The sequence below is a fragment of the Sphaeramia orbicularis genome, chromosome 16 (genome assembly GCF_902148855.1).
Source record: "Sphaeramia orbicularis chromosome 16, fSphaOr1.1, whole genome shotgun sequence".
Lineage (NCBI taxonomy): Eukaryota > Metazoa > Chordata > Actinopteri > Kurtiformes > Apogonidae > Sphaeramia > Sphaeramia orbicularis.
In genome coordinates this window covers 12193340-12216387 of record NC_043972.1, presented here as the reverse complement: position 1 = coordinate 12216387, position 23048 = coordinate 12193340, and the positions used below count along the sequence as shown (strand labels likewise).

The following is a 23048-nucleotide window of genomic DNA, read 5'->3' as shown; positions in this document are numbered from 1 at the left end:
GATTAGTGGATCAGCAGGTATTAAACAGATTAGATCAGTACCAGTAGATGGTTCTGGTCGGTGGTGGATGTTTGGGTCTTTATGGGTTAATGGCAGTCGGTCTCAGTCTCACCACTCTCATCATTACAACCACAGTGGAATAAAAAATCTGTTCAGGGTTAAAATCTTGGGATCATGCAAAAGGAAACCATGCAGCGTCTTAGCTCCTACACCTACAGCCGTATGACACGGAACAGGAGATAAAAACGTGTTTGTCTTGCATCTGAACTGACCTCCTTACAGAAGAATCACATTCACACAGTTTGTCAAAGCTAAACGTCCTTGGGCGTCTGGTCCCGTGGCCTCGGCTGGAGGTCAGGCCAGTCCGCCGCCTGCCGTTCAGATGCAGCCCATGCCTCGCTTTCAGCCGTTCTATCTGTTCACGTCGGCTCTTATCTCTGCTTCAGGGCCCTCCAGGCTGTGTTTGGGTTCAGGACGGCAGCGTACGTGGCGTCCAGGGCGGAGGTCGTCATGTGGGCAAGCGTTCAGCTTCATCTACACGACAGAAACAGAAACACGGTTTAAGCCAGTGTTTTTCAACCTTGGGGTTGGGACCCCACGTGGGGTCACCTGGAATTCAAATGGGGTAGCCTGAAATTTCTAGTAATTGAAAAAAATAAAATAAGAACTTACTAATGAAAAATATATGGTGAGTTGAGAGAGACAATCACAATACATAAACAAATGTTCAGAGAACACAAACCTCCGCCAAGCACCTGAACAGTGTGCGTGTGTGGATCGACTATTTCTTTTTAAATTAAACAGTTTCAAGGTTGTTCCATACAGCAGAAAAAGTTGAAGCTTGGTACCAGTCATGTGTATGTCAACTTATATTAAATTCCAATCAATATTTGTTGAGTTATAACGAAAAATGTGTCGTAAATGGGACTTGCAATGTTAAATTGAAATGTCCACAGAGTCCACATTCCACAGTGGATGTGGACAATTTTGTGCCAGATACAAGATATTGTTATAAGCTACGGGTGGATCAAATTGGAGGCTAACTGGAGTCGTTTTTAATTTTTTATGAATTTTCGAAAATTGCTCAATGATGAGAGATAGGAAAATTGTAGATTTTGTGACCTTGCTCTGACCTTGAACTTTGGCCTACTTGGCCCAAAATTTAATGGGTTGGTCCAAGGGTCGAGGCCTATCTGTGGGTACAATTTGGTAAAGATGTTTGGTAAAGTTGCTAACAAACAAACACACACAAAGCAAAGTGATCATAATACCTCCTGGCGGAGGTAAAGACATGACAAACTCTGAAACTGAAACACTGTGGTACTGCTTCTTTCAAATGTTCATTGTGGCCGGTTTCAGATGCTGCAACTCTTTCATAATTCATAGTTTGAGTTATTGTTTGTTCAGTATTAATTTACAGCCTTTGGACTGACTGTACAAAATTCTCCCTTTGTACAGTAATCTACACCTGGCTTTACTGCCTCCGTCCACAATTATATGCATTATATAGACTAAATGTCCTCTAAAATTAACGTTTATTTGCAACATATATAGCAAACTATTACATGATCAAAAACAAATAAATTTTAGCAAAAATTTAAAAAAAAGTCTCCGTTTTGAATGTCTGGGGTCACCAGAAATTAGTGATGTTAAAATGGGGTCACAAGCCAAAAAGGGTTGGGAACCACTGGTTTAAAAACCCTTTAACCCTTAGGGGTCCAACATCACGGCCCTGTGACTCAATCACATGACATTTTCAACACATCGTAGCGTCGGAAGTCGGTCATATAGACCACCGGGGACAATTGCATTTGAAAGTGTGGACTTGAAACACTCTCCCACTTTTTATTTGATGTTGATCAGAACTAAACATGGAGAATCAGCGTTCGGTTTCTATGCTCCGTATATCTGGAACAAACTACCAGAAAATATCAGGTCTGATGAGAGTCTGAGCTCTTTTAAGTCAAGGTTAAAGACTCACCTGTTCACTGCTGCATTTGACTAAAAGGCTTTTGACTTTTTAAATTTTATATTCTCCTTCGAAACTCTGCACTGCAACTCTTACTTTAATATGTGTGTTTTTATATTTTTGGGTTTTATGTGTTGTTTTCTTGCTGTTTTTAATCACCTTTTACATGTTTCTTTCATAATGTTTTGAATGTGTTTCTTTTTCCCTGTTGTTGTATTTCAATGTCATGTGTGAAGCACCTTGAATTGCCTTGTTGCTGAAATGTGCTATACAAATAAACTTGCCTTGCCTTGATGGAGCAAATACAACCAGAGATATGACCATTTGAAACCAGAGCAAACAAACATGAGTAAAACTATGAAAATGAGGTGGAGGGGGGGTTGTTAGATTTCTTACTATAACCTACTGACACCCAGTAAGTAAACATTTTCACCATTTTACATTAAATAATTGCCTTAATTGGAAACGGCATGATGCAACAGTTTTTTCATATATATATATATATATATATATTTTTTTTTTTTTTTATTTTTTTTTTAATATAATGTCCTTTTCAGTGGACATTATGTTATTTTTTTTATCTTAAAGTAAAGCTGTGAAACTCTTGTCCACTACAGAGGACAAAAATGCATGCCTGGGTCTCAGGAGGATATCTTCGTCATTTTTCGTCCTTTTTCAAACTGGAAAAAATTGACTGAATCTGCGGATTCTAATCCACAGAATGCATTAGCTCTGTTTTATTCACCTAGTCTTTTATTCCTGATACAGTTTTCTGTCTTCTCTCTGTAGCACTTTGAGATTCAGCTGAATGAAAAGTGCTTTATAAATGTAATTTATTGTTATTATTATTATTATTATTATTATTATTATTATTATTATTATTATTATTATTATTATTATTTTTAGGGGTGTTAGAAAATATCAGTTCTGCAATATATCGTGATATTTCATTTCACAATACTGTATTGATAGTAAAAAGTACTGTATTGATATTTTTACATATTTATTCAAATGCAGACATGGCGGAGGTTTATTTTTGTTTTTCTTTATTGTTTCTATCTTCTTTATTATTATTCAACACTCTTTTATTAAGTAATGGCTATCTGAAGCATCCTAAAAGCACTTTGTACTCTGAGAGGCAGATGGTAGTTTCTTTGGAAACTAGAAGAATTAGAAAAATGTTGTGATAGAGCATTAGATCCTGTTCTGACATAAAAATATGTTTAGTATTTGTACATATTTCTGGTGTAATTCAATTCTTCCAGGAAATAATCTTTAAAAAAAAAAAAATTGCCTTTTAACAGTATCATGATATATCGTGATATATCGTATCGTGATCCTAGTATTGTGATTTGTATCGTACTGCCAGATTCTTGCAGATACACACCCCTAATTATTATTATTATTATTATTATTATTATTATTATTATTATTATTATTTTTATTATTATTACTACAGGTAAGGGTGAGAATGACCCCCACCTGAACCAGATGCCGAAACCAAGAGGACGGGGGTGTGAGGGGGTGGGGGAGAGGGGGGAGAAAACAGGAGAAAACACTTATGTAAAGATCTGCTTTTATATCAAATATTTGAGTTTAGTTTTAATTTATTACAATTTGAAATTTATATACCTAATATTTGGAACCAATATTCATTTTTAAAGTCTTTGAAAAAGTTCGTTAAGCATCTTTGTGTTATTTATGCAATAAATTCTATACATTTTTCAAATCGGATTTTATATTTTTTGTGTGTTTTTTTGTCCTTTTGTGTTGATATAGTAGGTTAAAGTGAAAAAATAATAGACAGATGAGATAGATGAAGTTGTGCTGAAAAAAAGATACCAAACATGGGTATAGTAAACATTTCTATATATAGTATATAAAGGCAGAATCCAAAGTACTGAACAACGGCCACAATAGAGTCAGACCACTAAGGGTTAACCTGCAGATTCTACTCATGTTCGTTCATTGTCGTGCATCATCATGGCGGTGGTTTCAGACCTGATGGCGATGGGGAGTTGTCGTCTCCTGTTGTGACGAACTGGAGATCCGAACCCAAAGCAGCGATGGAGCTTCTGGGGCGGAGGCAGCGATCACCTGAGTAACTCCGTCTGAGTAACGCCTGCAGCAGGACAGATGAACCAGACCAGGTCAAATCAGACCAGGTAGATACAGTATGTCACAAAAATGAGTCAAATATGACAGAACTGAACCCACAGCAGCAAATTTAACAACTGGAGTCCATGAGAAAGAAATGTGTGTGGTCCAGTAAAGAAGGAAAAAACAGCACAGGCATTTTGATGATGATTATTGTTATAGTTAGCTAATTCTGCCCAGCTCTGCCCAAGGGATGAATAAAGTTCTATCTAATGTAAACTAATTTATTCAAAACTCATTTAATTTAATCTTATTTCATCCAATTTAATTTAATCTGATCTGATCTAGTTTAATTTAATCTGATATAATTTAATATAATCCGATCTAATTTAATTTAATCGAATATGATCTAATTTAATCTAATCCAATTTAATTTAATCTGATCTAATTTAATCTAACCTAATCTGATCTGACCTAATTTAATCTCATCTCATCTAATCTAATTTAATTTAATCTGATCTAATTTAATCTAATCTGATCTGATCTAATTTAATACGATCTGATCTGAAGTAATATAATGTAATCTGATCTGAGCTAATCTAACCTAATTTATTCCAAACTCATTTCATTTAATCTCATTCATGGAATTTAATTTAATCTGATTGGATCTAATTTAATGCAATCAGGTCTGATCTAATTTAATTTAATTTAATTTAATCTAATCTGATCTAAAGTAATCTAATGTAATATAATCTGTTCTAATCCAATCTAATTTATTCCAAACTCATTTCATTTAATCTCATTACTGGAATTTTATTTAATCTGATCTAATCTAATTTAATTTAATCTAATCTAACCTAATTTAATCTGATCTAATCTAATTTAATCTAATTTAATCTGATCTAATCTAATTTAATGTCATCTAATTTAATCTGATCTAATCTAATTTTAATCTAATCATGTTTTAACCAAAAACACAGATTTTTCATGGAGCTTGGAGGTATTTTCCAGAATCGTTTGTCTTTACAGGGACTGTGTTGACAGTTTGATGTGACATTTTGTGGTTAATGTTTAGAGTTTTGAAAAAACAGTCCCTGAGTTCAAAAGTTATCCTTAAATATACAGAGAAAACTGTAAAAGTGTGACGTTCGGAGGAGACATCCATCCAAACATAAAGTGTTCACTGATAAAATTGATATAATAAATGTAAACGGTGGGCTGATGTTAGTGAGTGATACTGTAGATAATAGAAGACAAGTGGAACCTGCTGTAGATAAAGATGGGTCTAATTTAATGTGACGTAACTGTATGTGCAGACGTTAGTGTGTGGATGCTGCGGCTGGAGGCGGGACTTGCCTTGCGGGTCATGGGGCTGGTGGGGGCTGAGGCGCTGCTGTACAGGCTCAGACTGGAGTTGGACCTGCTCACCGTCAAACCCTTAGATGAACTTCCTGATGGAGATAAGTACTTCTCCTTGATCTTCAGGTTGGTCCGACCTTTTACTGTTGGGGAAACAGCAGGAAGATTTACCGAGATGAAGTAAAAAAGTGTTACTTACAGGAGGAATGGAACACGGAAACAGAAAACAGAACATATTTAACAATTAGAAACAGGCTGGAGGGAGATGGAGATGTGGAGAAACAGTTAAGAGTTAAAGTTAAGAGAAGTTAAGTTAATATAAGATAAGAGAAGGTAAAATAAGATAAGTTAAGATAAGTTAAATTAAGTTAAGTTAAATTAGTTAAAGTTAAGAGAAGATAAGATGCGTTAAGAGAAGATAAGTTAAAATTAGAGAAGATAAGTTAAGATAAATCCAAATAAGATAAGAAAAGTTAAGGTAAGGTAAGTTAAAATACGATCAATTATGATAAGAGAAGTTAAGAGAAGATAAGACAAGTTAAGAGAAGATAAGTTAAAATAAGAACAGAGAAGATGAGATAAGTTAAGAGAAAAGAAGTTAAGAGAAGAAAGGACAAGTTAAAATAAGACAAGAGAAGATAAGGTAAGTTAAAATAAGGTAAGTTAAATTAAGAGAAGATAAGATAAGGTAAAATAAGAGAAGATAAGTTAAGATAAGTTAAAAAAAGATAAGCTAAAATAAGTAAAGAGAAGATAAGTTAAATAAGAGAAGTTAAAATAAGATAAGTTAAAATAAGATGAGTTAAGTTAAGATAAGTTAATCCTTTATTAGTCCCATGACAGGAAAATTTGCAGTGTTACAGCAGCATAAGGATACAAAAACATATAAAAAAATATAAATAATATATAGTAAGTAGGACTTTATATAACAGTAGTTATATTAAGTACAGAAAATATATATAAAAGAGCCAAGTATGTAATATTACGGTTGTATCAAGAACTTAGTAATAATCAGTTATCTTCCCTGAGAGTTTTATTCATTTAATTGTATTTATTTATTCATTTATCAGAGAAAATGCAGTGAAACATAATAGATACACAGAACATATGATGTTCTGTATAAAGTGTATATAGTATTTAAGTCATTTGTGACTCCTGTTCCTTGGTTTTCAATAAAGAAACTACATTTACAGTTTAAATAATGGATCTGAGTGGTGAGTTTGTGCTCTTTAAACCACACCAGGACCCACATGTTGAATAAACCTCTGAACCCTCACCTTAACCTGCTCATATGGCTCCTTAAACTCTACTTTTCTGGGGTCAGTGGTGTCGTACTGACCTCTGCAGGGATCGTTCTTCACCAGAAACTCGTCTAGAGCCGTCCAACCTCCTCCAACTCTGACCATCAACGTACTGCGAAGGATTCGAACCATCCGGAGCTGCTGGGAATCTCCAAACTGCACGAACATGGCACAGAGTCAGAGGATTTACACCACTACCACTAAAATATACAGAAATACAAGTATATGGACAAAAGGATGTGGACAAAAGTATGTGGACATGGTGAGTTCAGGTGTTTCTTTTCTAACAGGAATCTGGGATCCAAAACAATAATGACTAATGTCAGAATATAGTTTTATTTTACGGGATAAATATCATTGCATTAGTTAGTTTGGTTTAAATTGTTATCTTTAAAAAAATCTATAATATATAAAATCTATTTTTTAAAAATAGTTTTCTTTGTTTTCAAAATGACTTGGAGATGGTTTTGACTTCATTTCTCTCAACATTGATTTTATTTTTTTTAATCCATGACTATGATTTTTAATGTTCTTCCTCTAAATTTCTAAAATATTTTTCTTGCTCTGACTGTAAATAATAATTTTCTACCACAACTAACCATCTACTCTATTTTTTTGTGTGTATTTTGTTCATTATGATGCTCTTTTCTCCATTTTTTAAAAATTAATTTTGTTACTTATTTTGTTCATTTTACTGATTTTTTTAGTAACCATCTACTTTCTTCACATCTCAGGAAGAAAAATCTCCCATTAAACTTTAAGGAAATATTGATGTTTTTTATCTCAGATCAGCTCAAATTTCTCTCATCACTGATTTATTTCATTTTATTTCTTTTTTTATCTATAACTATGATTTTAGATGTTAAATATTTTTCAGGCTCTGACTGTAAATAATAATTTTCTACCACAACTAACCATCTACTTTCTTCACATCTCACTGAGGAAGAAAAATCTACCATTAAACTTAAAGGAAATATTGATGCTTTTCTCTTAAATCCTTATGAACAGGACATCTGACAGCTGTAGACATGATGTGTCCAAATATTTATGTCCATATAGTTTAAAAACATCAATAATTCCTCAAAGTTTAACGTTAGACTTCTTTTCCTCAGTGAAAAAAAAAATTATAAAAATAAACACAAGCATCAAAATACACCCAAAAATGAACAAATGCAACAAAATGAGCAGAATACATGACAAAATAAACGGTGAGCAAAAAAAAAAAATATATATATATATCAGAGAAATGAACAAATTAAGCAACAAAATGACTAAAAATGAACACCACAGGCACAAAAAAGAATACAAAAGCCTCAAAATGAACAAAAATAGAGAAAAGAGCATCAAAACACAAACAAAATACACACAAAAAAAGAAGGCAGATGGTTAGTTGTGGAAGAAAATTATTATTTCCAGTCAGAGCATTAAAATGTTTTAGAAATTTAGAAGAACATTTAAAATAATAGTCATGGATAAAAAAAACCCCAAAAACTAAATCAGTATTGATCTAAATTCATTTCAAACCCACTCTGAATCATTTGGAAACAAAGGTGATAATTTAACCCAAACTAACCAATGCACTGATATTTATCCCATAATATGAAACTATATTCTGACATTAGTCATTATTGTTTTGGATCCCACCCCCCTGTTAGAAAAGAAACACTTGAATCCAATGTGTCCACAGCCTTTTGTCCATATCTAAATATCTGGCAGTAGAAGGTCACCCTGTATCTGTTGGCGCTGATCTGCTCCACCTGGAACCTCTTTGGACAGTTACACTGGGACACCTGTCGACTCACCTGGAGAACACAGCGTCCACAGTCAAATGGTCGAACGTCACTTAAATACAGATGATGTTTCGCCCTGAACACGTCTTTACCTCCTCGTTGATCTGATCTGCGTCCAGGGTCTTCCTGTAGGGGTCTCGGCTCGGATGGAGCGCGCTCACAAACTCATAGTAGTCGATGAATCCGTCGCTGTTCATGTCGAAGATGTTGGCGACAGCGTTCATCTCCAGGGAGTTGGTTGGAAACTCTACGACAGGAGAAGAACAGGATACCGATGGAAGATGTGTTTATCAGCCACAGTTTACTGACCTAAGATTAAACAGGTTTTATTACTGTTTATTTACTGAATATGAAGCGCATTTTATTGAACTAGGTCTTTTATTGGATTTATTTCTAGTATCATTTTTACGGTGACTGCTGAGGAAGATGCTGATAAATAGTTTTTCACTGTAGTATAATAAATAAAACAAACAAATAAATTAAATCAAAATAAAGTTCTATTCTTTTGTTTTCTATTCTATTATAAGATACGATCATCCACTCTGTTCCACTCCATTGTCCTGATTAATGAATAAATAAATTAAATTAAATTAATAAAACTCTGAGAGAACATAACATTATTCTTGATACAATTATAATACTTCCTACTTTGAACTTTTTCATATATTTTCTGTACTTTTGTATAATTACTGTTTCTAATGAGTCCTCATTTATATATATATATATATATATATATTTTTTTTTTTTATATTTTTGTATATTCTTTTTATATGTCTTAGTATCATTATGCTGCTGTAAAACTGCAGATTTTCCGTCATGGGACCAATAACAAATTAACCTATTGCATACATATCATAACATATTGTAATGTATTGTATCACATCGTACCATATCACTTTATCATATCGTATCACATCACATCTTATTGTATCGCAACGTATCTTATACTGTATCATATCACATCTTATTGTATCGTATCGCCATGTATCGTACCAAATCGCATCGTATCACATCTTATTGCATCGTATCGTATCATATCACCTCTTATCGTACTGTATCATATTACATCCCATCGTATCGTAACGTATCTTTTCGTATCATATTGTTACGTATTTTATCGTATCTTATCGTAACGTATCTTATCTTATCGTAATGTATCGTATCTTATCGTAACGTAGCTTATCTTATCATATCGTAATGTATCGTATCTTATCGTAACATAGCTTATCTTATCATATCATAACGTATCGTATCATAACGTATCGTAGCTTATCTTATCGTATTGTAACATATCTTATCATAACGTATCATATCTTACCTTATTGTATCTTATCGTAATGTAGCTTAACATATCGTAACGTATCATGTCTTATCTTGTTGTATCTTATCGTAACGTAGCTCATCTTATCATATCATAACGTATCTTATCGTATCGTAACATATCTTACCTTATCGTAACATGTCTTATCATAATGTATCTTATCTTACTGTATCGTAACATATCTTATTAAATCATATCTTATCTTAACGTATCTTATCGTATCGTATCTAATCTTTTATCTTATCTTCCTGGTCTTACTGGAGGCGAGGACATAATCGATGAACTCCTTCCTGCTGATGCGTCCGTCCTGGTCGCGGTCGATGCTGCGGAAAACGTCTAAGATCCGAGACTTGAGGTGACTGATCCACAGCATGTAACGCTTCCTCCAGATGTTGAAGTCGAAGTTGGCGAACTCCTCCATCTGTTCAGAAGAGAAAACATTTCAACAGGAGCTGCATCAGTATTTATATACAAATACAGCAGTGGAAAAAAGTGTCTGGACGCAGTTCAAATCTGACACAACCTCGAATATTATCATGAAATATTTCCAGAAACATCTTTGTGGTGTTTCTAAAGGTGTGGCTGCGTCAGACACAAAAAAAAAGCAGGTTAGTTTTTGTTTGCTTATTGTTAAGAAGAAAAAATAACCAAATGAAATTGTTGACAGTTTCAACATGTCATGTCCTGGATGAAACGATGGAACTGAGCATGTGCAAAAGGAGCATGTGAATTTGGACAATGGAATACCAGGCATTGTTGTCCAAAAACTTACATCCATCTCTGTATTTTCAGTCAGTAGCATTGATTATCATGAACATTTTTTCTCTTCAGCATTTATTTGCGTCACAGTGTCAAATAAAATCCAAAATATTTCAGTCTTTTAATGTTTAGAAGAGTTTAAAACCACAAACAACATCATCATTTTCATTTTGTTGAAGAAAATCTCAGACTAAACTCATTTTCTTCATTAAAATTTAGACAAAATCAGCGACGACACATGTTCTATAAATGATGTGTTATTTTTGACACATTTTTCTTTTGTTTTCATCACATACAAATAATAGAACTGTCTGGTTTCTTAATTCTTCATAATATAAATAAGTAATAAGTAAAAATATACAAAAGAAGCATATGGGTTTAATGGAACAACACTGGGCACTGTTCAATGACTTTACACTGAGCCCGTTTACATGACCATAAAAAAAAAAAACATAACTGGGACTAATCCGATAATTGCACCTTATACTACCTGTATATATCCTTTTGGTTGTACATATCTCTCATCTGTAGTAAAGAGTTATCTTTAGTATATTCTTCCTGTATATTTTGTTTATTTCAGGAGTTGTAGCATTACTTTAGTAGCACATGTGTATTAATATTTTATTCTGGAGCCTTTGCACAGTCCTACTTTTTCTTAATACTCTTATATTTTCATTTTATTTAATTTTTCTCCTACAGTCCCTTTTGCACTAAGTGTTTTGCTGCTAAATTGAACTGAGCTGCTAAACTGATTTTCATTGTTCCTGTGACAGTGACAATAAAGATCTATTCTATGCTATTCTATTCAATAATTTCCATAATCAGATGCGATGCGTTTACAGTCACTTCAGAAATGTGATAATCGAAAAACACTGGTTTACATGTTTCAGTCCATTATTTGATTTCTTTTGGAGTTCATACGTATGTTATGATGTCACATGTACACTTCCTGTCATTTTCAAAATATCCGGTCTTGTCTTGTTACCATGACAACACCTATGGTGTCGGCATTAGCTGTCCTAATGCGGGAGGAGCTAATAAGACAACAAAATAGGTCACATGTTGCTGCTATCCTTCATTTTATTTCATTGTTTACCTTTTTCTTTACATTCATGTTGTCGCTGCACAACATCAGTTTAAATAGATTTTGTTTTTGTTTTTTTACACACATGGATGTAAAAAAAAAAACAACGAAATAAAATCAGATTAATCTGTTTACATGTGTGAAGAGATCTGAGTATTGGGGTCAAATCTAGGTGTGTTAATCTGATTTCTCATAATCAGATTACTGCTGTTATTGGATAAAACTGATCAGATTATCCTGTTTACATGATCAATAATAATCTGATAACTGCAGACATTGGATAATAATCAGAGTATTGGTGTGGATGTAAACAGGGTCACTGATTCTTGCCGTGTCCACTACTGTTCTCCCACCCCTCTGTGGTTCTAGATCCTGGTCTGGAGCCCTCTAGTAGCCATAATGACCCACTGACATCTGAATAGTGCTGTTAAACCAGTCCAATCACCTCTCTGAGCATCTTGTGGTGTTGGTCCAGGCGGGTTTGTCTTGCGACCGTCAGGAGCCACAGTTTCTGCCACTGACTGATCAGCTGACTGAGCTGGGGGGTCTGGGGGTCCAGGTGGTCCAGGGGAACCGGGGCGGGGGGCTGCAGCTTCATCGCACTCCTTCGCTCTGGATGCAGAAAAACCAATATGAATCAACTGGATCATCTAATATCTGAACAGTAGTTTAACCCTCAGGGCACCAAAGGGTACTTCTGTCTTAAATTCACCTTTTTAAGGTGCCTGCAAATAACACAAAACCCAAGTGTTTTATATCAAAATGACAAAAGGACCATCTCAGATTTATGTAACTGAGGTCTGTGTTTGTTCTTGTTCACTGTAGAAAGAGATAATTCAGACCAATACTAAGAGTTTGAAGTCAGATTTATGACTAAGGTTTTACTGTTGTGTCTATTTACTGTATATTTACTGTATTTTATTGGACTATGTCTTTTATTGGATTTATTTCTATTATCATTTTTACTGCGACTGCTGAGGAAGAAGCTGATAAATTGTTTGTCATTGTACAATAATAAATAAAACAATAAAGTTTTATTATAAGATAAGATCATCCACTATGTTCCACTCTATTGTCCTGATAAATAAATTAAATTAATAAAACTCAGAGGGAACATAACATTATTCTTGATACAATTGTCATATTTCTTACTTTACTCTTTTACATATACTTTTCATACTTTTAAATAATGACTGTTTCTAATGAGTCCTGCTTTATATATATTTTTGTACATATTTTTTTATATGTCTTAGTTTCTTTATGCTGCTGTAAAACTGCAGATTTTCCAGTCATGGGACCAATAAAGGATTATTTTATCTTATCTGATCTGATCTTTTGAAAATGTGAAAACACACCTTCACTCATGTGTATGAAGTGTTTTGGTTGAAACAGGTTTAACAAAGTCTGAGCTTCACAAAAGTAGTGGAATCTATGAATAAAATAAGGTAAGTGTAAAAAACATGTCTAATTGGCTTAATTTTTGTTCATTTTCTTAATAATTTTGTTCATTTTTGCTCATTTTATAAACTAATTTGCTCATTGTCTTGAATTTTTTTAGTTTTTGTTGTTGTTTTTTTGTAAAAAGTTAATAAATAAATAAAAATGTTTGTTTCTTTCCCAAATTACATTACCTTACATTGCATTTAGCAGATGCCTTAAATCAAAAGCGATTTACAAAAGAGAGGATCAAATCCAGCATCAGAGGTAAAGTACAATAAGCAAAACATTATCATGTGCTAGAAAAAAAACTGGGTGAAGCACAATTGTACAGACAGAACAAAAAAAAGTTATTGTTTAAGGAGGGAAGAAAAACGAGTGTGATAGTTGGTTAAGAAATGTTTTCATTCATTTTCTAGTACAGGTTCTCTGCTTATCGAAGTATTTGAACCACTTTTCTACAGCTGTAAATGACAAAAATATTAATAAAACATGGTGACACTGTGGTGAAAACCGTTCTTAGAGGGTTTTTAAAATGATCATATCTCCAGTTTTGAAGATGATTTTGCAAAAACCTAAGATGTGACCTACAAACCCACCCCCAGGAAGTCCATATAAGGAGATGTATATCATTCCCACTGCAGTTTACCCATAGTGCACCTGTTCCACCGATCTGTGACTCATGAGTGGTGACAGTGAAGGTGTTTTACAGGATTCGTGTCTTACTTGTGACAGGCCTTTTACTTGGAGACACTTGCTGCTTTGAAATGCTCTTGTGTTTGCAGGATTTCGTAGCTTGTTCAACCTCTGGGAACTTTTTATTCAACTCCTCGGTGAAAACCTGCAGAGAAAAGATGTTCTGTAAGTGTTCAGGTTCTGGTGAAGACAGTAAAGATCATCCTGAGATAAAACTACACTCATTTTTCCTAATTAATTCCAGGTTGTACTTGGTTGTTCAGGTTGTTCACATTTTACTGTTTTTTTTTTTTTTTTTTTACCTTTATTGAACACATAAATCTCCTTGTCACATTTGGTGAAGGACAGTTTGAAAATGGAAACATTTTCATTCAATTTAGTTTTTTTTTAACATGAAAACAAAGAGAAAAATTTGGAGTTGTCATCATTTATAGGTGATTATTCTGTTATTTTACTGATCCAAACCACTTCAGATCATACTGGTCTGTGTATGATCCCTGATCTAAACTGATTTTAATATCCTTGATGGTTAATATAAATGTAAATGTTTTTGCATTTCACTATTCCCTCTGATTGGACCCTTTCACAGGCCAGTTTTGACCCATGGACCGTATGGTGGACACCCCTACGCAGACCATAGTCTTATTAAGACCATCTAATAAGTGTTCTGGTCCTTCTGCCAATGATTCCATTGTTAGTAAGATTTTAGGCTGAATACAACTTATACACTAACAACTTATACATATACAAAAACTCTATCCATATTTTGTATTTGACATCTATGAAAAAAAAAAAAAAGATCCTGAGACGGTGAATCGATGAGAATCAGAATCAAAATACTTTATTAGTCCCAGGGGGAAATTGTATGTTACAGTTGCTCCATTCAGGCATAATAAAAAGTAGAAGGAAAAGAACAGTAAATACTGGACAATATATTATCAATATGGTGATTAAAAGAAATACACATAAATAAATATGCAAAAATGGTTGTGTTATTAAAATTATGTGGTTATAATGTGTAATTAAATAAAATCATGTGGTTATAATGTTGAATTACATAAAAATTATGTGTTTATAATGTGTAATTAAATAAAATTATGTGGTTATAATGTGTAATTAAATAAAATTCTGTGGTTATAATGTGGAATTAATTAAAATTATGCGGTTATAATGTGGAATTAAATAAAATTATGTGGTTATAATGTGGAATTACATAAAAATTGTGTGGTTATAATGTGTAATTAAATAAAATTATGTGGTTATAGTGTGGAATTAATTAAAATTATGTGGTTATAATGTGTAATTAAATAAAATTATGTGGTTATAGTGCGGAATTAATTAAAATTACATGGTTATAACGTGTAATGAAATAAAATTCTGTGGTTATAATGTGGAATCAAACCAGGGTCCTACTTGGTGCTGGTCGATGAGTTCCTGGTTCTGCTCGGTGTTGTCGGGCAGAGGTTCTTGTTCTCTCAGGTTCAGAGCCTCCTCTGCTGATCCGATCCAGTCCAGGAGCCTCTGGACCTCCTCCTTCTCAGCCTCCAGAGCTGCCAAGCTGGACTGGATCTTCTGGCCCTGCTGCTGGGCCCACGTCTGGACCTGGACCAGGACCAGGACCAAGACCAGGACCAGGACCAGGGGAAGAGACAGAAATGACTGAGTTACATCAGTATAATAATATAACTGACTGAGTTGTAGTTTAGGACACAGGGACAGTATCAATCACCTCCTCGTAGCGGGTCTTGGTGACGCTGATCCAAGACTTCAGGGTGATGATGGAGTCGGGGTGACACGACGCCAGGATCTCCTCCCCCAGACAGTGGATGTTCTGGAGCTCCATCGCATGAGCCTCCAGGGCGTCCATCGACTCCTGCACACAAAGGATTTATGTAACCGCTAAGACACAAATTATTATTAGGAATTAATCCAAGAACTCACCCTGGAACCGAACGAAAATATAATTAGTATAAACGACCAGCGTCTGTCATAACTTAAAACTGAAGTCTGAACAACGCAGAAAGACCTCGAGCAACACCCAGAGGCAGAAATACCTACTGTTGGAAAATGTTTCAAAAGTTTATAAACCACTCATTTTACTGACATGCTTTGAAATTTAAAAACAAAATTTAAAAAAGAGTTTTATAAGTAATAATAATAATAATAGGTATGTATAGAAAACATGTCTAATTGTCTTAATTTTTGTTCATTTTCCTGATAATTCTGTTCATTTTTGCTCATTCTGTCTTGAATATTCTATTTGTATTTATCTGTGATTTCTTTGTTCATTTTTATTCATTTCCAAAATGTTTTCATTCATTTTCGAGTTGAGATTCCCTGTTCACCAAAGTCTTTCAACCACTTCTCTATGAAACAAAATATTAACAAAAAAGTGAAACAGTGGTAAAAACAGTTTTATAGGTAATAATGATAATAGGCAAGTGTACAAACATGTCTAATTGTCTTCATTTTTGCTCATTTTATTGATATGCTCCTGAAGTAAAGACATAAAAAAGATAGACAGTTTTATTGCACTGGTTCACTTACAGTACAAGTGCACTGGAATTTCTCTACTCTTTAGTTCCAGGGGAAAGAATAAAAGAAATAAATGTGTCACTTTTAATCATTAAAAAGAAATGCAGTTAAATACACATACTTAAAGTTTTAAAAACATAAATAAATATACACATACAGAAGTCATTTAGAATTTTGAACAATGTAAAAAGTAACTCAATACAGAAATTTTGCATCTCAAACATGAATTACACCCTGAGGATTTGTTCATTAAACAAACAAATATAAAATCTGATCTAAAGTGGAGATTTCCAACATTTCCAGTGAAATCAAACATCTTGTTTTTGACAGTTTGGGGCTCTGAAGTGAATGTTATTAACCCATAAAGACCCAAACATCCATCACCAACCTAAACCATCTACTGATCTAAACTGTTTAATACCTGTTGATCCACTAATCCTATCAATACATGGAAATAATTGATGTAAAATACAGTTCTTCATCTTTTCATGGTCATCAGATATGACCCATTTGGACGTTCAGAGGCTCTGTAGCTACGGTTTCAAATGCAAATTAGCATCGTTAACACCAATCAATAGCGTTATTAACATGCTAATATACAGTGCTAATACATAGCTACATTACACACTTAAGCTAGCGAATGCCATAGGCTAACAAGCTAGCATTACACATCTACAGAAAAGCACGTGTTAAGGTGCTTATTAAACTTACAGGAGTAACAGAATATGATTGAATTAGCCTGTAAACACACATTAAACTCACAGCCATTGCTTTTGGAGGTGTAGGTCAGATGTAAGACACAGGAACAGATTGGACATCAGTGTGCAGACTTTCTGAATATAGGTTTTTACCAAATGAGCTTGTGTTACCCAAGATGCATTTCACCTACTAACCCTAACCCTTCAAATAAGATACAGATAAACCATTACTGACTGTATAATAACCATATTTTATCTTGGATATTTTATCATGTGTATTTATTTTTTAACATTAATTATGGCAGATGAATTAGCACTTACATTTATGACTAAATTATTATGGAAAATTTGAAGACTTTTTTTTTTTTTTTTAACCAAACAGATTATTCCATTTTACTGAGGATACAATGTTTTTGGTCAATAAAAACAGGAAAAACAAGCCGTCACTAGGAAGTGGCTAAAAAGGATGCACCAAAAATGGAGGACTGGATAGAGGTTATACATGATCCCCATTCTTAGAAAAAGTGCATTTGTATTTTAACATGTGAAACTCTCCTCATTATGCTGATGATGTTGAAAAAACAAAAGCCTCTGGGTTTTGTTTGTTGTTTTTGTTTTTTTTATTAGCCTCTGGGTTTTTAAGGGTTCAAGTGAGTCTTTGAGTCACAGTGAATCAACAGCAGGTTTTTGTTCTGTAACAGACCATGACCTTTGACCCCCTGGAGGCAGAGTAGATATGGACAAAAGCACCCACACAGACATGACAGTTGTGTAACATCCTGACCTTGTGTTGTTTGCTGAAGGCTCTCAGCCCGTCCTCGTCCTCGGGTACGATTCCATATTTCAGGATCCTCTCGGCCTCCGTCAGTCGTTCCATGAAGGCGTGGACGAGGCCGTCAAACTTCTCTGCCTGCGAGGAAACGAAGATGAAAACAGTTCTAGTGTTTCTGTACGTCAGTGTCTGTTCTATGTGGATCAGAACCAGTTGAATGTGTGAGGTTGTCAGTTTCTGTTCTATGTTCCAGTCCTGTGGTCTGGATGCACATCAATCTAACTATAAAAGTGGGCGGGACTTTCACTGGAGGAGAACTGAACTCATCCAATCATAGTCCATATATGACTTCTATCACTGATCAATAGGAACTAGACTGATATCTGGAACCATTTACATGTAATAAACCATCAAAATATGGACAGTAGAAGGAAAGGACCATTTGTAATATTAGAAAATAAATAAATAAAATCAAAATTTCTCCAAATTGTGAATAAACTTTGTAGACATTGTCCCAAGAAGATGCATATAAAAATGTAAATGAATCCGACCATTAGTGTCAGAGAAAAAGACTGCTGAAATCTAGACATTAGTGACCTTGAGTTCAGCCCTTTGAGGTCACTCAAGGTCAAAGGTCATGGACCCAAATGAAAGTCCATATTTGAGAGGGACTAAACTGATATATGGTCCGTTAGAAGGAAATTCTTAATATTTCAAAAAATTTGTCAGAAATTCAAAAATCACAATTTCCCAAAACTGTGAACAAACTTTGTAGACAATGTCCCAAGGAAGATACATTTAATATATGACAAAGATGATGCACCTTCACACTATCTCAAGACCTATCGTCCGCTTAGCTAATAACATGGTGACACGTCAGCTTTGATTTATCACATAATCATGATGTTTATGAGTCTCATAGTCATGTCTAGTTCTACTCAGACACTTTCAGTCTAAACCCATCAGTCTGACGCCGTTGGCCCTTCAGTCAGGTTCTATACCTGCTGAAGCGCCGCCTCCAGCCGGTCCTGTTTGCTGACGGACAGTTTGCACACGGCCTCCCATCGTCCCTCCAGTTCGTCCATCTGCTCCTGCAGCCAATGAGCGTCAGCCGTGCTGCTCCGGGTCAGATCCCGAACCGAGCGTTTCAGGGTCCGGATGCACCCAGCTCGCTTCCCCAGCTCCTTCTGGAACGCCTGACGGAGAGAAAACACACTTTTAAAGAAACAGTAAAACATAAAAAACAGACAGAACATGTAGAGATTTACCTTCAAAGACCAAAACCATCTACTATTATAAACTGTTTAATACCTGTTGATCCACTAATCCTATCAATACATGTAATGATTGGTGTAAAATACAGTTATTCATCTTTTCATGGTTATCAGATATGACCATTTGGACGTTCAGAGGCTCTGTAAGTTACCATGGAAACACTGTCATCTTCCACAACACTGATTCACCAGTAAAACCCATGGAGTTGGATCAATGACCGTGGATGGTGACACTTGTTTATACGTTCAGTTATTGATATCTTTGTTGAAAAAGTCACTTTTTCTTCAGTTTAGTAATACCAGTTGAATTTGAAGGCTTTGGGGTGCCTCAGGGTTGTATTCAGGATCCTGTTTTCTTTGTATATGCTGCCCCTGGGTTCAATTTTTACAAAGCACAACATCCAGTTACATTGTTTTGTGGATGATGTGCTAATCTACTTGTCCCTTAAAGTCAAGATTAAAGTCTCTGTGCTGGTTCTATTGAACTATCTGCAGGATGTCATCTGTCATCTTCTACAACATTGATTCAACAGTAAAACCCATGGAGTTGGATCAATGACAGTGGATGGACACACTGGGTTTATGATCAGTTAATGATATATTTTATTGAAAAAGAATTTTTCTTCAGTTTTGTCTGTTCTGATCTAATAACCTTTGAATTAATCCTGACTTTCAGTGAACATCTACATGATCAGTGAAATAAATATAGGAAAATATATGATTTACACAGAGACTAAAATTACAAAAAATGGTGATAAATGACTGAATAAGGATTAAATGTAGAGCGAAATTAATTTAGAAGTCACCACAAAAATAGTCTTGATGTTGTGAAAATGCACAATAATGCAAAACAAAAATAATGGATAATTCACCTGAAATACATTAAATACGTGACAAATACAAAAAGAAATGAACACAAATAACTGCTAATGTAATGTAATGTAGGTGACAGTATTATCTGCGTAAAAGGGTAGTTTTATTAACTAATTAAAGAATTAACATATTTTGCTGAAAAGTCACAGAATTTTTTCTGTTTTGATATAATAACATTTGAATTTACTCTGAGCTTTAATGAACATCTACATGATCAGTGAATTAAATATAAGAAAATACAGGATTTACACAGAAAAAAGCGGAGAATAATATTATAATAAATGGTGATAAATCATAAAGGAAATCCATTTGGAAGTTGCTTCAAAAATAGGTCCTAGGATTAATGAACCCTTTTTACGTCACAGATGAAGAAGAGTAAAAGGTCTACACACAGTTTTTAAAATTATTTCTGCAGATGTGAGTTTTATAAAGTGTACTATTTTTCTAAACCTCTCTCATCAATATTAAATATAACTCATGTCTACTCCACCTTGTGTTTATCAATCAGGTTGTTGACCATGTCTTTGTCTCCGCCCACTGGGACGTCCTCTGCGAGCTGAGGCTCCGCCCTGTACAACCAGTCGTTCAGGGCTTGGAGGGCGTCCGTGAATCTGCCGGAAAACAGCAGCGCTTCCTCCAACTTATGCTGCCTGGAAAAACCAAACGCAGGTGAGACCAAACCCAGGTGAGACCAAACCCAGATGAGACCAAACCCAGATGAAACCTCCGTGGTCGTTGACTTAGACTTCATTCAAACTGCAGACAAATGTGGCCCAAATTCGACTTTTTTCACCCATATGTGACCTTTGTTCGATCTGTTAATGACAGTTTGAACAGCACTAATCCGACCCAGACCACTTTCATATGTGGTCCTAAATCCGATACGTATCTGATATTTTACAATGTGACTTCAGTCTGAATGGCCAGGTCGTATTTATCCGACCTTTACATCATTGAAATGCGACAAACGTCACAATTCAAAAGCATTTCCTTTTAAACACTGTGTGTGTCTGCATGGTCACGTATTCCATCAGGACCTCTTTTATGCATGTGGGTCACTTCAGGGTCACATTCAGTTCAGACTCAAAACTGATTGAAGTTGCATTTAATGTGGAATATGAATGAGCACACAAAAAATTGTATTTCACCCAAAAATCTGAATTGTGCATTTAGACCTGCCGTGTGAACGTAACCTGAATGACCATCTGTTTGCTGTATTTTCATGGCGTCGGACTCTTTACCTCTCCATGGACTTCCCACTGATCGTATCCCATGTGTCTTTGAGCTCCGCCAGCAGGTTTTCCAGATGCTGCCGGTCGTGGACACTCGCTGCTCTTTCGTGGAGGCTACGACCGTTCTTCAACGTGGCCTCGTACATCGGCCTCTTCGTCCTCAGCAGTTTCTGGAACTCCTGATGAAGATAAGGTCAGTCAGTTAAAGCCTTAACCCTTTAAGGACTACCATTAGAACAGATCCAGATTTAATTATGATGTTTTTGCAATAAAAGTGTCAGAAAATGTATTTTTTAAATAATTTTTTTGCACCTTCTTTCAGGAAGAACTTAACTTTTAATATCTGTTCATTAATTACTGTTATTACTTGTAATAAATGCTTAAAACTGTGTTATGGCAAAAAAAAGGACTTTTTATCATATTATGAAAAAATGTCCGAATGTGGGACATAACGTCATTATGCAAAACCTTGGAGACAGACAAAGAATCAGGAGTTAGAGCAGGGGTCTGCAACCTATGGCTCCTGGGCCAAATGTGGCTCTTTAGCCTCTCTCTATGGCTCCACTTGTCAAAAAACATAAGGAGCATTTTGAAATAAACTGAACGAACCATTACTCTTTCACACTGTTATAGGCCTAAATCAATTCTAACATTATCCATCTGTAAAAATGTGCAGGCTATACACTGAATAAAATAATTTTTTGAAAACATATAAACCAAAATGTGTGTCACACTGCATTATTTTCTTGCTGAATTAAATACAAGATACTCAGTTTGCATTTGTTAGTATTTTGGCTGTTTAAAAGTCAGCCTATATACATGAAAGCTGAGCTTTTTATCTATTACACAATACAATTTTGTTTGGAAATAGTGTACATCATTAGAAAATTGTACAAAACTTGAATGTTTTATTTAATGTAGTTGTATAATTTCATAAATGCACCAAACATTTTATTATTGTAGTGGAAATACAAAGTTAAATAGTTAAATAACAAACTAATCACAAATAGGCTACAGAAGAACAGCCCGTTTATGGTAAAATGTAGATGTGTTTAGATATTTTTTGTTTGGCTCCGGTCACATTTTTTCTCCTTTTTCAACTCAAAAATGACTCTTTTGTTTGTAAAGCTTGCAGATCCCTGAGTTAGAGGATTATCATGGACAGAAATGAACCCTTTAAGGACGACTATTAGAACAGGCCAAAACTGATTTATGCTGTTTTTATAATAAAAGAGTAAGAAAATTCTTTTGCACCTTTTTTCAAGAGGAACTTAATGTTAAAAATCTGTCCATTAATTATCATTATTATATGTAATAAATGCTTAAAATAGTGTGTTCTAGCAAAAATTTTTTTTTGCTTAATTCAAGCAAAAAAAATCTGCCAATGGAAAAAGTGAAAATTATTTTGTTCAGATTTCTTGAAATCAGATTTTCCAGATCTACTGTCTATAAATCAGTTCTTATATCTCACTGAAAAGTTCCTCTTTAGGTGACTCTGTCTGATTTTAAGTGTGATGAGATATTTGGACTAGAAATGAGAAAAATACACTTGGTAAGATTTAGATTATTTCCAATGCATTCCTCTCTCACCGACTACACTCTGCTGCTCTAAGCCCCGCCCACTTCCACCCCTCCTCCTCAGCCAATGCAGACCTCTACCCTCATGTGTTCTAGACCAATAAAAAGAGCCCAACCTCAGTCGACAGATTTTGTGTAAATGGTTCAATAAGTACAGTAATTTGAATGGACATAGACATAAATTGTTGCGCCGGAGACCAAATCGTCCTAAAAGGGTTCAATGTTGATCAGATGACAGGAGTCATTGTCTTCACCTTCTGCTCCGTCAGCTGC

At 34.7% G+C, this 23048-nt stretch overlaps 1 protein-coding gene across 1 annotated transcript; it reads right to left on the bottom strand.

The window, feature by feature from the left end:
* On the bottom strand, nucleotides 1–23044 carry LOC115436148 (microtubule-actin cross-linking factor 1-like). The gene is made up of 16 exons (XM_030158914.1): nucleotides 23030–23044; nucleotides 21207–21376; nucleotides 20456–20615; nucleotides 18820–19014; nucleotides 17831–17956; nucleotides 15543–15686; nucleotides 15227–15415; nucleotides 13844–13958; nucleotides 12126–12292; nucleotides 10096–10258; nucleotides 8609–8763; nucleotides 8454–8528; nucleotides 6765–6882; nucleotides 5423–5568; nucleotides 3971–4091; nucleotides 1–534 (listed from the first exon to the last, which is right to left on the bottom strand). The coding sequence occupies exons 2-16, from the start codon at nucleotides 21341–21343 to the stop codon at nucleotides 509–511; spliced, it is 2037 nt and encodes a 678-aa protein (XP_030014774.1). The 5' UTR covers nucleotides 21344–21376; nucleotides 23030–23044; the 3' UTR covers nucleotides 1–508.
* Nucleotides 23045–23048: the final 4 nt, after the last annotated feature.

Bases quoted from the DNA above. Each gene is read 5' to 3' on its own strand.
- LOC115436148 (XM_030158914.1), bottom strand. From the start codon at position 21,343: ATGTACGAGGCCACGTTGAAGAACGGTCGTAGCCTCCACGAAAGAGCA. The intron at 20,616-21,206 runs GTAAAGAGTCCG...TGGTTTTTCCAG, and splicing joins AGTGGGAAGTCCATGGAGAG to GCAGCATAAGTTGGAGGAAG. The intron at 15,416-15,542 runs GTGATTGATACT...GTCCTGGTCCAG, and splicing joins CCAAGACCCGCTACGAGGAG to GTCCAGACGTGGGCCCAGCA.